Source organism: Aythya marila (genome assembly GCF_965140915.1).
Source record: "Aythya marila genome assembly, chromosome: 1".
Classification (NCBI taxonomy): domain Eukaryota; kingdom Metazoa; phylum Chordata; class Aves; order Anseriformes; family Anatidae; genus Aythya; species Aythya marila.
This window is the reverse complement of record NC_139042.1, coordinates 146,410,405-146,425,098: the sequence shown is the minus strand read 5'-3', so window position 1 is coordinate 146,425,098 and position 14,694 is coordinate 146,410,405. Positions and strand designations below refer to the sequence as shown.

General features: G+C 39.0%; 1 protein-coding gene across 3 annotated transcripts in view; it reads left to right on the top strand.

Moving 5' to 3' along the window:
- The window catches only part of DGKI (diacylglycerol kinase iota), a gene marked incomplete at its 5' end in the record, with an annotated part of 211,137 nt that overhangs the window by 66,806 nt on the left and 129,637 nt on the right, over positions 1-14,694 (top strand). For 2 of the 3 annotated variants that reach the window (XM_082760600.1, XM_082760599.1), the window contains one exon: positions 9,613-9,721. The exons of the other annotated variant lie outside the window; for it this stretch is intronic. In XM_082760600.1, the coding sequence (XP_082616726.1) occupies positions 9,613-9,721 (109 nt within the window). The remainder of the gene's footprint in view (positions 1-9,612; positions 9,722-14,694) is intronic. 3 annotated transcript variants of the gene reach the window in all.

Below are 14,694 nucleotides of genomic sequence, written 5' to 3'. Positions count from 1 at the left end.
AGCACTGTCTGCTGTTGAACTGTATATTGAACTGTATAGTCTTTGTGGTGAGGAATGAAAAGAAAAGGGTACTGGTTGATTTTTATTTTTTTTGGTCTCTGTTTTTATTTCTCATACTATCCTGGAGAGGGAGGGTGGAACAAAAGCTTTGTCATATCTCAGTTACTGGCTTCCTTCCTTGGAGAGAAAATAGAATTTATTTTTATTTATTTATTTTTTGAAGATAGTTTTAGTTTTTATCTGCCTTTCTCAAGTGTCACTCTAATGAAAAGTAAATGTATTTTTTTTTTCCTTTCTCTCTCTTTTTTTCCCTCCTCAAGAACCATGCAGGCGAAGCCTGAGCTTCTATCCATGCTCTGTTATCTAGACTCTCTTCTTTCTGTAAAAATCGTATTTGGAATTTTAAGTCTAATTGGCTTTTCAGAAGCAAGACTGTTTGTCTGTCCTTTGTGCTTTCAGAATCTCTTGTTAGAAAAACTGTTTTCCTAGATTGTTTTAAAGCTTGCTTTTGTTCTCGATCATTCCTTCAGTCCTAGGTATTTGTGTGTCCCGGAGGAAGAGAATTTGATTCTTGGATCAATATTTGGTAACAAAATTCTTCTGGCATAAAACACAATATTCCTCTATTTAATCTACAACCTAAAAAACTCTTGAAGTATTTCTCACTTGACTAGTGATTATGGATTTTTATTCCCTATTTCAATTTTTGTTTTCATACTCTGAAAAAGGAAGTTCTTTATTTTTAATCCATGAATCCCTTATATTTACTAAATGGAAGCTTGCAAATGGGGAACAAATGTGGAGATGGGTAGTGAAGATTTCAGATTGTTTCCATATCCAATGAAGAGAGACTACACAACAGAGAGGAAAAACACTTAATGATTCAGGCTTATGGAAATAGATTCTAAAACGTTCACATTTGTAACAACTGTCTGTAGCTTGCAGTGCAAAACTGCAAGGCACACATTAGATTTGTAGAAAAGAAAAAAAACAGAATACTTCATTACATAGTTTGTGTGAGGCCATATAGTTCTTGAGTCATAATGACATTTCAGCTTGTGTAAATAGCTTATGCCAGCAGAGGATCCAGGTCTGATACAGAAATTACCTTAAATTAGTTTATTTTTGAAAGCAATGTGCTAGCATCTGAGAGGCAAGAAAACATTTTCAGGACTAATGTTAAAAGATAAAAATAAAAATCTTCTCCCCTTCCTTTTTTTTTTTTTTTTTTTCTTCCTAATTTGCTCTTCCGAATTAGTGAGGATTTAGTACCATTCCCTCCCTGTCTTGCATTGTTTCCCCCCACCCATTCTTTATCTTCTAGATCAAATGAAGAATATTTGATGCCACCAAGAATCTCACTCAAAAAAATACTTCAGTCTTTACTTATTTTCCTCTGGTTGGCAGAGTGCTATTATAGATTATCAGTACCCCTTTTGAAAATCAGTATATATGATTTCAGCATATGATAGAAGACATAAATAGCATAATTATACCATAGTCATCTCCATCCGATTTGCTCATCATTTTGTATCTACAGTAGAACTACAGAACACAGGTCCTGGAATATGCTATGATTTTGTCTGGATCAAATGTATTTTCATGAAAAGGCTTCACACTCAGACTCCTTTGCTTTCTGAAACAGTAAAAACATATCAATCTTCTGTGATGCTGATGTCCATTCTGTGATACAGCTGGAAATCATTTATACTCAGAGTTCCCTAGAGCGTTTCTCATTGTTTACTTGGAAAGACGGTGATTAAATTTTAGCATCCCAGTTGCTCGATTGATTCCAGAATCTCTGAAATTTGAGATTCCAAATCTCTATGCATGCCTCTGTCCTAACATAACCTCAGTCAAAGAGTTTGGACCAAAGAGTTTCAAGATTTCTAAATCAAGGCATTAAGGTGCCTTGATCCCTTTAATTCTGTAGAAGGGTCATGTAAAAGTTGGAACTTGTAGATTCAGTTTTTATTCTCTGGATAAAATGCAAAAGTCCTAACAACAATAATTTAAGGATTTATACAGGGAACACATGGGATGAAAATTACAAAAAAAAAAAAAAAAAAAAAAAAAATCATGAGAGGAGTGAAGAACTGGTGTAGATGCTGAGTAGAAATAAAAATAAATAAATAAATAAATAAAATAATAATAAAAAAAAGGAACAACCGGACCAAATAGATGGGTCTTGACAACTTCATGAATGCAAACATATGATAAGTTTGCCTAACAGAGAAAAATTTTCCAGGTCTTTTCCAAACCTGGCATTCAAGGCTTTGAACACTGAAGACTGCAGAAAAATAAAGCAAAGCAATTTAGTTCAAGAAAGCATTTTTTTCCTTCTTCCTGCTTTCCTAGGCACCTTTATTAGTCTCTCTCATGGTGAATTACAGGGATAAAGGGCATTCTTTGTCTTTGTTAAATTACTACCCGCATCATTTCTTTCCTTTCCTCTTCGCACAAACTTACATTGACATTTCTGTTATGGCAAGGAGTCCTTCAAGGACTGTCGCTTTTTGCCGTAAGAGGAATTACCACATTTGTACTTATGTCAGAAACAGCATATTTAAGTAAAAGCTTGGGAAGGACCTTGTTGATCCTAAAATCTAGTTGTCTTCTACTGTCAGTGTCCCCTTGGCAAGAATTGATAAGATGATGTAAGCTTTTAATGACTTCTGAGAAGATGTACTCTTGATGTAAGAAAAGATTTTAAGAACTGAGGAATTTAGCATAACCCTGCATCTAATTAAATCCATAATTTACTTTTTAGAAGGTAAAAAATGGCACTTAATATATGCCTATGAGTGAAGCTGAGCAGAGAGTAGAGAAATTAATACGCTGGAGAAATTTGGCTGGCATTTGCACTACTCTGACCTGTGCTATTTGACACTAACCTAAGCTCCAAGCATAACTGTAGGGCAGTGGCAATTTCCATGTTCGTGCTTAAGAACCCACCAGCATATTCATAATGCAGGCTGGGATTGCCTCTTTTCACACACAGGTTGTTTCATAATCTATTTGGGATAGGAAAAGTAACCTACTACTTTTGTACCCAGAGTCTGGGGAGCAAGAGTACATTTTAAAGAAGTATCTCTTCATGTGCAGAACACAGGAATGGATGTGTATGCTCTGAAAACACAACACCATGTGGTAGATGCTCTTTTTTGTCCTGATCAAACTTTCGGCAGGTCTTCTACTCCTTTTGTTTTATCTCCTCTTTAGGAGACTCTCCCAGGAGTCCCATGTATTACCTGTGTCTCTAGTTGATTTGCCGTTTTATGGAGAAGTGATGACAGAAAGTCTGGCTGTCTCTCTTTGGTCAGCTAAAATTTGTTTAAATTTTAAATTTGGGTATGGTGTTTTATTTGGTAATCTGGGTGCTCCTACCAGAATTTACTCAGGGATCTGACATACAGTAGTTGCCTCCCAGCTTTGGGCTTGCTGCTGGAAATCCTTAATTAGATAATTAATGAAATTTATTTCATTGTCTCTAGGTTGGTCTCTTGCGGACGTGAGCTGTCTTACTAGGTGGAGGAGGCTGAAGGCTGCAAGCAGAGCTGGTCAGAGCTGCTTGGAGCTGCAGCATTGTGTGGAGACAGAGCAGTTTCCATGCAGATTTTGTTGTGCTGGTCTGTGTGTCGAGGAGTTAAGAGTGAGGGAGGAAAGGATCTGCTGAGGATGTTGAGTGGTTGGGAAGCTACCTACATCTCTGCTTTTCCATACCCTGTTCCTTGGGCTGTCAGTGACATGCAGAAGCGGGTATTTATTGGAGTCTATTTCTCCTTACCACTAATTGAATTTCTTGCATCAGTGTTCACCGCTGAGGATGCCTGAGAGTGTTGTAGGCTGAGCTGTTATTTGTGTGGATGAACCTGAGGAAAATGGGAGACTTAATGTAAGAGGCTGAAGAATACATTGACATAAGGGCCAATAACTAATCGATAGGATTTCATCTTGCTAAGTATTCTGAAGGAATCCAAACAATAAATAGCTGAGAGAGCTTTATAATCTCTCTTTTAAATCATCCTCAGTCCAAAATGAGCAGGGGCGATCACATTAGGGCTTACACGGTGCTGCTGTGGGTAGCCCAGCAGTAAGTTCTAATCTGTGAGGTAAACTGGTAGAGCTGTTGATAAAATGCAGGATTAGTAAACACAGAACTGAACGTGATGTGCTGGAGGAGAGCCAGCGCTGCTTTTTTCAGGGAAGCCAGGGCTCATGAGCCTCGCAGACATCACTGGCAGAGGCACCAGGGCCATGCCCTGGGGTGGTCTGGCTGAGGGAGTACACACAGCTTCCATTGAGGTGGGGGGAAAAACTCCTGGTTCAGAAAGTAGGGGTAAAAGGGATCTTCATGTGCTCAAATAACAATTAAAATGTAGCATGCAACCAGGGGATGGGTTTTCAAGTGGGAGGAGGTTACCTATGGGGACCATGGGGTAATGTAATGGGAACAGTGCTGTTCAACACACAGTTTAATGGCCTGGCAAAGAGCAAAGTGTGAGGGGGGCAAGCTTGCTGCTGCTCTGCACAGCCACTTGGGGTGACCATAGGCTGATCGGTAAGTTGCAGAAGGATCTTCTGATGAAGAAGGCCATGAATTGCAGCTGAAAGTGAGACTGATGAGGGAAAAGTCATGCACCTGAGGAGGTGGGGAAAGTTTAAAAATTTGGACTTTTTTTTAGCATTTATCACTCAGGAAAGGGATCTTTGGATAAATGAGTACTATGAAATGGTTAATTTTATTCTCACAGTGATAGGTGAGTAAAAGGCTGAGAATATGAAGGAAATAGAAAAAGAGAACAAAACACGAAATTTGATGATGTCACTGAATAAATTTTGGTACAGCCAGAACTTGAATACTTCTTGTTCTGGCAATCCTACCAAAATAAATAAATAAAAAAATAAAATATAGAATTTAGCTAGAAAATGTTGATAACGTTGGAAAAATTTCAGCACCAGCAAAAGCCCAAATGGTGTAGGGTGCTTTCAAGTTGGGGGAAGGAAAAAAAAGGATGAATGAAGGGGTATCTGAACAGAGATTCATAAAATCACAGAAGGTGTAGAGAGGCAGATGATTACTCACTGTTCCTCACAATATGATACACGGATTAGATTATCAAACAGAATTTTAAAAACAGACAGAAGGAAGTACTTTACACTGCCCATAATCAAATTGTGGAGCTCATTACACAGGCTGCTGTGGAGACCAAGAGTATAAATGGTTCAGGGAAGGACCAACACATTCCTAGAGTAAAGAGCCATTACAGGCTATTAAGCACAAAGGTCTGGAAGCAGCCTCCAGCTCAGGAAGTCCTTAAACTACTGATTACTGGAAGCTGGGACTGGACTATGTCAGGGGAAGGATCACCCAGTTTGTGCCAGTGCTTCTCTAAGCACCTGCTACTGGCTGTAGCCAGAAAAGTAATAGCGGACCAGACGTTTTTATTTATTTTTATTTTTTATTTTTATTTAACTGAAGATGGCTCCTTTCATATCTAATGCAGAAAAAAAAAAAAAAAAAAAAAAAAGAAGAAAGAGAAATCTTGAAAGTTACAGTGGATTTGAGATGTTGCCCTGTAGTTAGCTGCAAAGGAGAACATTACATGCCTTGAAGGCAAACTGGGAACAGCAGGTTGCAGGAGTGCAGTGCAGTCAGTGGAGATGCATGTGGAAAACTGAAATAATGTCAGAGTTTAGCCAGTACATTTTGTTCATGACTTTCATAAGGACCAAATTGCAGGAGTGAAAACCACCTCCAACAGACTCTGGCACAAAGATTGTTCATATAGAGTGCAGGTACTGGCTGGCTGTGTGCAGGAATTTTCTAATTGTGGTTGGCAGACCTGAGAGCTTGCAAGTATAGGGTTTGTCTACACTGAATATTTAAGAAAAACAGAGCACTGTAACTTAAACATTGTTATACAACGGACTATTCTTTTCTTGCTAAATATCTAGGTTATCTCCATCTGAGAAAAGACGCCCAAAATATGCCTCCTGGTGGGTGTCCTTGCCATAGGCCCTGTGGAAGTCAATCCCTGTGTTATTCTGATTTCTCAGCCTTCCATCTTAAATACTATCCTAATAATAGCTAATGTACACTCCTGTGAAAAGGAGGATAATAACCCCAGCCTGGAAATGCAGCAGCTCCAACCCCAGTGATGGCTGAAATCATGCTCAAACCTATTAACCATGTGCAGCTCTACCGTACTCTTTCCTTTGCAGGTAGTTTTTGTGAAAATTTAAATGAGACAAACACTACTGACTTGTATGGTCTTTGAGGATTTGGGCATAACTATTCAGTATAAACCAAACATTGGAGGACTTTTTTATGTGCAAGTTGGAGGAAAAGGCCTTTATAAGGCAGTTGGCTTCTGTGTTGGAGCTTCTCTAATAGCATGAGATATGGAACTAGTATCAGAATTTTTTTATGCTGTATTTTTAATGACATACGTGTGTATGTACACCTATGCTTGTTCACAGTAGTAGTGTGTGAAATCAGTTGATAATACCATCTATTGCAAATTACTGCTACTTGGTCTGTAAAAGTAATTATTAAAATACAACTCTTTACATTATGATGCAGCATTTTCTTGCTGCTTGTTGCCACGTTTGTTTATTCTCCTGAGTTTGCAAGCAGGCTGGTGTGCCCATTTTAGCAAAGTTGTGGACTTCATTGTCTGAAGAATGGAATATATTAGGAAGATACAGATTCACTTTTCCTGGCTATCTCTTATCAGGTGAATAGTGATTACTCTCACTTCTATGGGGAAAGGCTGCCTGTTGAGCCTCTGCTTTCATTCATGCACTCAGCACAGTAGAGATGAAATTGCTGGGGAAGATAACTGAAAGCCTCTTGTTACCTTTCTATTGGAAAAATGCCAGATGGTGTGATGTGCTAGTTAGGGCAATATGCGATAGTCACCTGGATACTCTGCATCTGCTCTGTTATTGAATTTATTCTGCACTTCTTTCCCCTATTTTTCCCTCTCTCTTCTGAATTAAAATTTTTAGAAATGCACTTGCTTGCTCTTTAGTCCAACCTCTTATATATGTGTATAAATATATATATTATTTTTGCTTTTGTGGTGCACACTGTGTTGTCTCTCTTTGTCCCAAGACAAAATTCTGATAAGAACCTGTGTGGGAGTAGGCATTTTTAGCTTGCCCTTGGGTCTAAGTGTCATTTCTGCCTAGTTCATGCAATATCCTGATCCCTGAGATCATTTTAAGGCTTCTGTGTTCAAACAAAGTTGAAAAAAAAAAAAAAAAAAAAAAAGCATTTCCATGCCTGTGTTTTCCAGCCAAAGCCCTAGATCCAGCCTGGCATGCGAAGGAATGGCTGGCTGTTTGCATAAAGCTCTGCCAAGTCTCCCCCAAAAGACTCATTGACCTCGGCTTGCCTTTGAGTGGGTTCTGCTACAGGAGGCTTACACGTCTCTAATTCTGACTTGAAAGAGTGTCGAAAGCTGGATGCTGTGATGCCTGTAGCCATTCATTAGATATATTTACCTAAGTCTGCTGAATTTGCCTTCCAGCTGGAAGCCTTGTCCTCAGACTGGTCAGATGAATTTATTCATGGAATAGTCATAGCAAACTTTGCTTTATTAGGTTATTGTAGTGGAGGGATCCAACTTTACTGGTTGTATTGCCTGACAAGTGATAGGCTGTGAGCAGAGTTAGCTGAAATGTTGGTCTTTTTCATCAAATAAAGATTAATTGCTAACACGTATTCAGTCACTTTTGCTTAAGTACTTTGCACAAAATAGAAACTTCCTCTGCTATGAGGGCAGGACTAAGTAACCACTAGTTGAGTTTATTGCTGTCAGTGATGCAGGATGGAAAATGTGATGCAGTCCCATTTTCACCAGAACAAATTGTAATGTTATAACTGACTAGACAAGAGGATGTATCATTGTGTGTAGGAATAATTAATAACTAAATTGATAGCAAAACAACATGGAAGGATACTGCCAAATATTGGACTTTTTTAGAAATATTTGAAAATGTATTTTTGTAGTTTCTTTTGGTTCATTTCTTTAAGGCCTTCAACTGGTCATTGAGAAGGCATGTTAGATTATGTTGTGCTGAAATATATGGCATACAATCTTTTTGGCTAAATTGTTCATTCCTGATACATTGCCAAGTAGTGACAGTCTTTTCATTGGCTTGCTTGTTCTAATGGGTTTTAGTCAAATGTAAAATATCTTGGAAAAACCTTTTAATGTCAATGTCTTTCCCACTGTTAAGTGGAAAGGGAACACTGGATGACCAGAGGCTATTGTTAATGTGCTGAGTTGCTCATGCTACCCACAAGAAAGGGAATTTAAGACATTCTGACTCAGCCCTCTTGTTTTTTCCGGACATATGCTGTGAGCAACGATGCTTCTGAGCTCCTTTACCATGGATATGTACTGCACTGTATATTTTCAGGACAATGAAAAGATTTATTTAGCATATGGCTGACCTGGATTGTCATCACTGGCTCAATTGACCTTTATTGCCATGGGACAGTGGTAAGATTAGGAGATGCTATAAATAGCCATAAATAGCTGTTGCACTGTGGGAGTGGTATCACAAAAATGTACTTTACCCAAACAGACTGTCACTTCATTTTGTGAGGGATGAGTGCATGGGGCATATGAAAGGAGATCTCTCTTTGAGAGTTGGTTTTTGGTTTTGCTTATTTTTAAGTCCTGTTCTAAATCATTGCTGGATCTGTAAGATTGTTTTGGCTGCTGCCATCAGCTGCTAAAATATAAAACACAATAGTGTTATGAAGCTTTATGAATCCTATCATCCAGGAGCAGCTGAACTTTGTATCAGCAGTGTGTTGTTCTCCTACCTAATGTCTTGCTATTCAAGACTGATTTTGCAGGGTTGAGTGCAGCTGGGGGAGCAGCTTGGTGGAAATGCTCACAGTCCTTGTGAGCTCCAGGAGTGCTTCTGGTCAACATCTGTGACCTTTGAAGGAGGCCGTATTTATGTCTCAAGAAGGGCTTTGGAATAAAAAGATAGAATTGAAATATAAGTGGAAAGCAGCTGTAATACCTTGAGGGCATGCTGATACGATCAGGAAGGGTAGTGCATAACTCTCTTTCCTAAGTGGTGTCCCAGTGTCATGTTTACATATTCTGATGCTGAATGGAAGACTTTCCTCAGCCTACAAAGTAAAGCTGCCAGATGTTGCATTTTTGGCATAAACTCATATTTCATTCCTCCAATAAAAGCTATTTGGAATTATGCATAAATTGATTCAGCAGGTTCTGCTGGTATGTAAAGAATAAGTGTAATGAATGGGGACTCCGCTGAAACTGGCAAACAGAACCATATGCAGCCCACTGGATTGATGTTTCAGCTTAGTGCCAGATGAGTAACTGATCTTCATTAAACAGTAATTTTCAGTGATCAGATTACTTTATGCTTTTCCTAAACTGCTTTAGCAGAAGATGGCATTCAAGCACCATTTCACCCAAACTGAAATTAGATGCTGTGCTTCCTCTTCTGATTTCTGGAGAAGGGTGGGGTGGATAATAATATTGGATGATTATATGTGATATATGCACCATTTATTTCCTTTTTTTTTTTTTTTTTTATCTTTTCAATTTGCAGGAAAGCTATCTCCAGGTCAGGCCTCCAGCACTTGGCTCCTGTGCATTCCCTCAACATTGCAGTCTCCAATGGACCTGTGAAGGAACCAAGAGCAGCATTAGAGTGGACTGTAGGTGTTTGTTTCTATGGCAATGTATTTGAGCTGTATCTCTGGCTAGTGTTCCCTCCAACCCTAAAACAGCATTACATGTTGCATCATTATCAGAATTAGTGCTGGTTATTAGGAACTTCTATTATGAAACAAAGCACATGTCAGAGACCTGAAAACTTGTGGTGACTTGAGCAACACAGGACAGAACTGTTAAGACTTTCCACCTTAGGAACTGTCTGGCTACATTTGCTCACTGCTGTCTTGACAAGGTCTGACATCCAAAGGTGAACTGATTTTAGCACAGCAGGATTTTGTATTTTTGCTTTGTGGGCCAAAATTTAAGACTCAGAATACATGTTGGGTTTGCTGAGTCTGTAGGAGCAGTAGTAGAAATCTTTGTTCATAATGTTTTGCAAGCATTGCAAAATGTTGTTTGGGTCCAAGCTGGGCTATAGACACAGAGAGTGTGTTTCTATCTCCTCAGTCTTGCTTCTCCTGCTTCTGTTTCTGGACCAGTTCAGAAGGGGCTGGTTTAGCACTGTCTGCACCTTCTCATGTGGTTATATGCTGGTGTGTGTTGAGAAGCTGAGCCTTAACCCAGGAGGTGTAAATTAAACACCTTTCAAATTTGTAATTTAAAAAACAAACAAAAAAACAACCTTCTTAAGAGTGTCACTGTCTGCTACTCATTTTTGCCAGGTGATTCCTCTTGTAATCCCAATACTTACATTTTGCATTTTAATTCCTGGTTTGTGAATTAGATGTTGATCAGTGTCTCACATCAGCACTGCTGCTTTACCTAACACTTTGACTGGAGAAGTGAGGCATGTGGGGAAGGGCACAGGATATGAGTGGAAGATACCTGAGGATGGGAGGAACCTGCACTGACCAGCTGTAGTAACTAGTGAATGTGGGGGAGAAATGGACTTCTGCAAATCAGAGGTGCAGCACAAGAAAAAGAGATAACAGGGAGGTGGTTTGGAGGTGTGAAGAAGCTAAAATGGATGGAAGTTTATAATTAGTAATGAACGTCAATTAAAAAATATATATACATTAAATTTTCAATTCTGATGTTGATTTCCTGAGGTGTATTTAGTAAAGTGAATGGCTGTTTGCATTAAGATATATTGGAGCCAGACAGGAAGTCTTTGTATTGAATCACTGGAACTTATCATTAATCGGTGCATATTGTATCTCCATCTATATCATCCTGCTCTTTCTTTTGGTATTTCCAACATGATTCTCCAAGGACCCATGATGGGAGATCTTTCCGAAGTCCAAGTGGCATGAACATAACTTGTTGCTTGACCTTTCAGCAGAAAATGCAGTAGGAATCTGTCCTTGTCTTCACAGTAATGATGAAAAAATTCTTGGCTATATTCTCCATTTTCGATTATTCTTTGCAAATGATTTGCCATTATCAGATGGCCTTGTGAATGGGACAGTGATTCAGGGAGTGGGATTTCTGTTCCCTGCTCTGCTACTGACCTTGTGAGTGAGCTGATTAATTGTTTTGCCTCTTGGAACATCAGCTGATCTAGCTGTAGAATGGGTGTGATGATTCTGATGTCTTAAAAGACCCTTTACATAAAAGACCCTTTACATAAGAAACAATATTATTGCATTGCTGTGATTACTGTCGATCATCCCTGAGGCTTATTTTCTCTCACATACTTACAGATACCTAGTTTCATCATATTTTCTACACCTAATTCAAGTTAACGTGCAGCTTCTTTTTAAAATTTAATGCTATTTATTCACAGCAGTCATACAGAATATATTCTCAAGAGTAGGTGATATAACCAGAGGACAATGCAGAAGATGCCTTACCAAAAGGAACCACCTTAACTGCTTGTCCCTGTGATATGTTTATTATGTCCAACCCCTTCTCTATCTCTCCACGATTTTAGGCAACCATCCTACAAAATAATAATAATAAAGTTAGCAATAATAAATAAATAATGATCTAAGCAATTGTAGCCCAGATCCTCAAATAAGTATGGATTGAGGCACCTCATACAGTCATACAGTGCCTGCATATCATTGAGAATCCTGGTCATTTTTTATTTTTCATACTTCCTTTTTTTTTTTTTTTTTTTTTTTTTTCCCCAAGGAAAATAACCATAACTTTTTGTGTGAATTCATCTTGTAATTTCCTTCTAAATGCTGTCTTCTAGCTTTTACCTTCTTTTTGGTGTCTACAAAAAAATCTTGACAGTCACTAGGATATTAATGAAACTGGCCAAAGCTGTGTCGTTATTTTCTTATATTTGCCCATCATGTATTTGTTAATTGGTTAAAGTCTCATCTTCTTTTTAGTAGGTATTTATTGGACCATGAGCACACAGCCTCAGGACCCATAGCTATTATGTCCCTTAAGGGGTTTTTGAAAGCATGCAGCTTCCATTCTTGGAGTCAATGAGAAAACTTTAGACTGGTCTGTACTTTATGTACTGTGAATGCACAACACAGTTATGTAGGTGCAAACTGAATGTTCTCCAGAGGAGAAATATTGTAACCTCAAACCATAAATTATCATGTTAAAGAGAACAAACTTATAGGTCTTAACAAGAATAAAAACACTATGCAGATGAGTAGAAGTTAAAAGCTATAACATTTAGTGATATGAAATACCAGTTTTGGAGGATTTACATATACCTGCTCCTGTAAAACTAATTGGTTGAGAAGGTCTATTTAGTTTTATAGGATGCTTTAACATCCAAGGAAAAAAATATTTTTTCTATTTTCTACCAAGCAGTAGAAGATTGTAGGGCTATGACCTCACCGAGATCACAGAGACATGGTATAATAGTACTTGCATCTTGAATGTCAAAATGTATACACGTGGACTTTTTAGGAAGGATGAGGCTAGGATGGTGAGGAGGGGAAGTTGTCCTTCACATGTGAGAGTAGCAAGAATGCTTGAAGCTCTGCTGTGGGATGGATGATGAAATTTATGAAGAGCTTATGTGTCAGGATTAGAGGGCTTACCAGCACAGGTGATGCTGTGGGTGCCTGCTTCGGATGTCTTTAGGAAGAAGGAGGTGATGAGGTCTTCAGGCAACTGGAAGAAGCCTCGTGTTCACAGGCTCTGGTACTCAAGTGAGATGTAAACCACTCTGATATTTGCTAGAGGAAGAGCAGGGAACAAGCAGTCCGGGAGGTTTCTGGAATACATTGATAATTTCCTGACATAAGTGACTGAGGAATCGATGAGAGGACATGCTCTGCTGGATCTCATATTACAAACAAGGAAGACCTTGCAAGAACTGTAAAGGTCACTGGCAATTTTTGCCTTCAATGACTGTGAGATGGTGGAGTTCAGGATCCTGAGAAAAGGAAACATGGCAAACAGCAGAATCCCAGTCCTGGACTTCAGGAGAGCAGACTTTGGCCTGTTCAAGGACCTGCTTGGAAGAATAATATGTGATATGACTCTGAAGAGAAAAGGCGACAAAGAAAACTAGTTAATACTCAAAGATACCTCCTCCATGTTCAAGAATCATCCATCCCCACATGTGGTACATCAACCAAAAGCAGCAGAAAGTCTGCATGGATGTGCAAAGAGCTCTAGACAAAACTAAGACAGAAAAACAGATATAAAAACTCAAACATAAAAAAGCACACTGAGTTGGAAACAGAGTCAGGCCAGCCAGGAGGAATGTAGTCACAAGCACTGCCCAATTGCACAGGGATGGATTAAGGAAAGCTAGAATATATCTGGAGTTGAATCTGGTAGGAACAAGAAGGGCAATAATAATGGCTTCTGTAGACATATCAATAACAGTAAGAACAAAGTAACATGCAAAGAGGACAGAGCCATGTTATTTTCAGTGATGTCAAGTGACAGGACAAGAGGCAATGGGCACAAACTGGAGAACTGGTTCAGGAAGCACGTTACTATGCAGGTGACAGAGCACTGGCACAGGTTGCTCAGAGAGGTTGTAGCCTCCCACGTTGGAGATACTCAGAAGCTGCCTGGACATGGTTCCGGGCAACCTTCTCTAAGTTTCCCTGCTTGAGTAGGAGGTTGAACCAGTTTATCTCCAGAGGTCCCTTCCAACCATAACCATTCTGTGATTCTGAATGCTGTGGAAAATTTTGGGCCACTGCTGAATGGGTCAGGGATTTTGGTGACAAAAGACATGTAAAAAATATGTCTTCAATGCCTTTTTTCTTCTTCCATTTTTACTGTTAAGACCTGCCTTCAGGAATCCCAGCCCCCTGAGACTAGCAGCTGAAGCAAGGAACTTGATGGAATGCATGCAGGGAGCTGTCTGATATCGTTGCAAGTCCACTCTACTGTCTTTGAAAAGTTGTGGTGATCAGAGGATGTTCCTGAGGACTGCAACAAAGCAAGTGTTATTCCTGTCTTCAAGAAAGTGGAGGAACCAGGGAGCTACAGCGATCAGCCTTATACTGATTCCTGGGAAAGTGATGGAGCAAATCCTCCTGGAAGCCACTTCCAAAAATATTAAGGATCAGAAAGTGATTGGGAGTAAGCAGCAGGGATTTATGGAGGGTAGATTATGCCCGTCCAACCTGACAGCCTTCTATAATGAATTGACTGTCATGGTAGATGAGAGGAGAGTAATGGACGTTACACTGAGTTTTGCAAAGCTTTCAACACTGTCTCCTATAACATTGTTGTAGTAGAAATGATGGAGTTACGGGCTAGATAAATACAGTGAGCTGGCCTGAGATAAAATTGTAATCACTGAATGTGACTTTGCAATGAATCTATTGCATTGTATTCTGAATATTTTTGATATTAATCAGTAGTGTTGACCACTTATTTTCATGGACAGTGAGCGTTTGTATAAGAGCCTAGTGATATATGACACTTAAGATAATTAACACACATTAATATATTAATATGTCTTCTGCATATGATGAAGTATTTCCCTCACTAACATAGATAAATGTATTTCTTTTCCGTGTGAATGGTTTGGCTTCTGTATCATCATTTCCTAAAAGCTATACTCATTTTT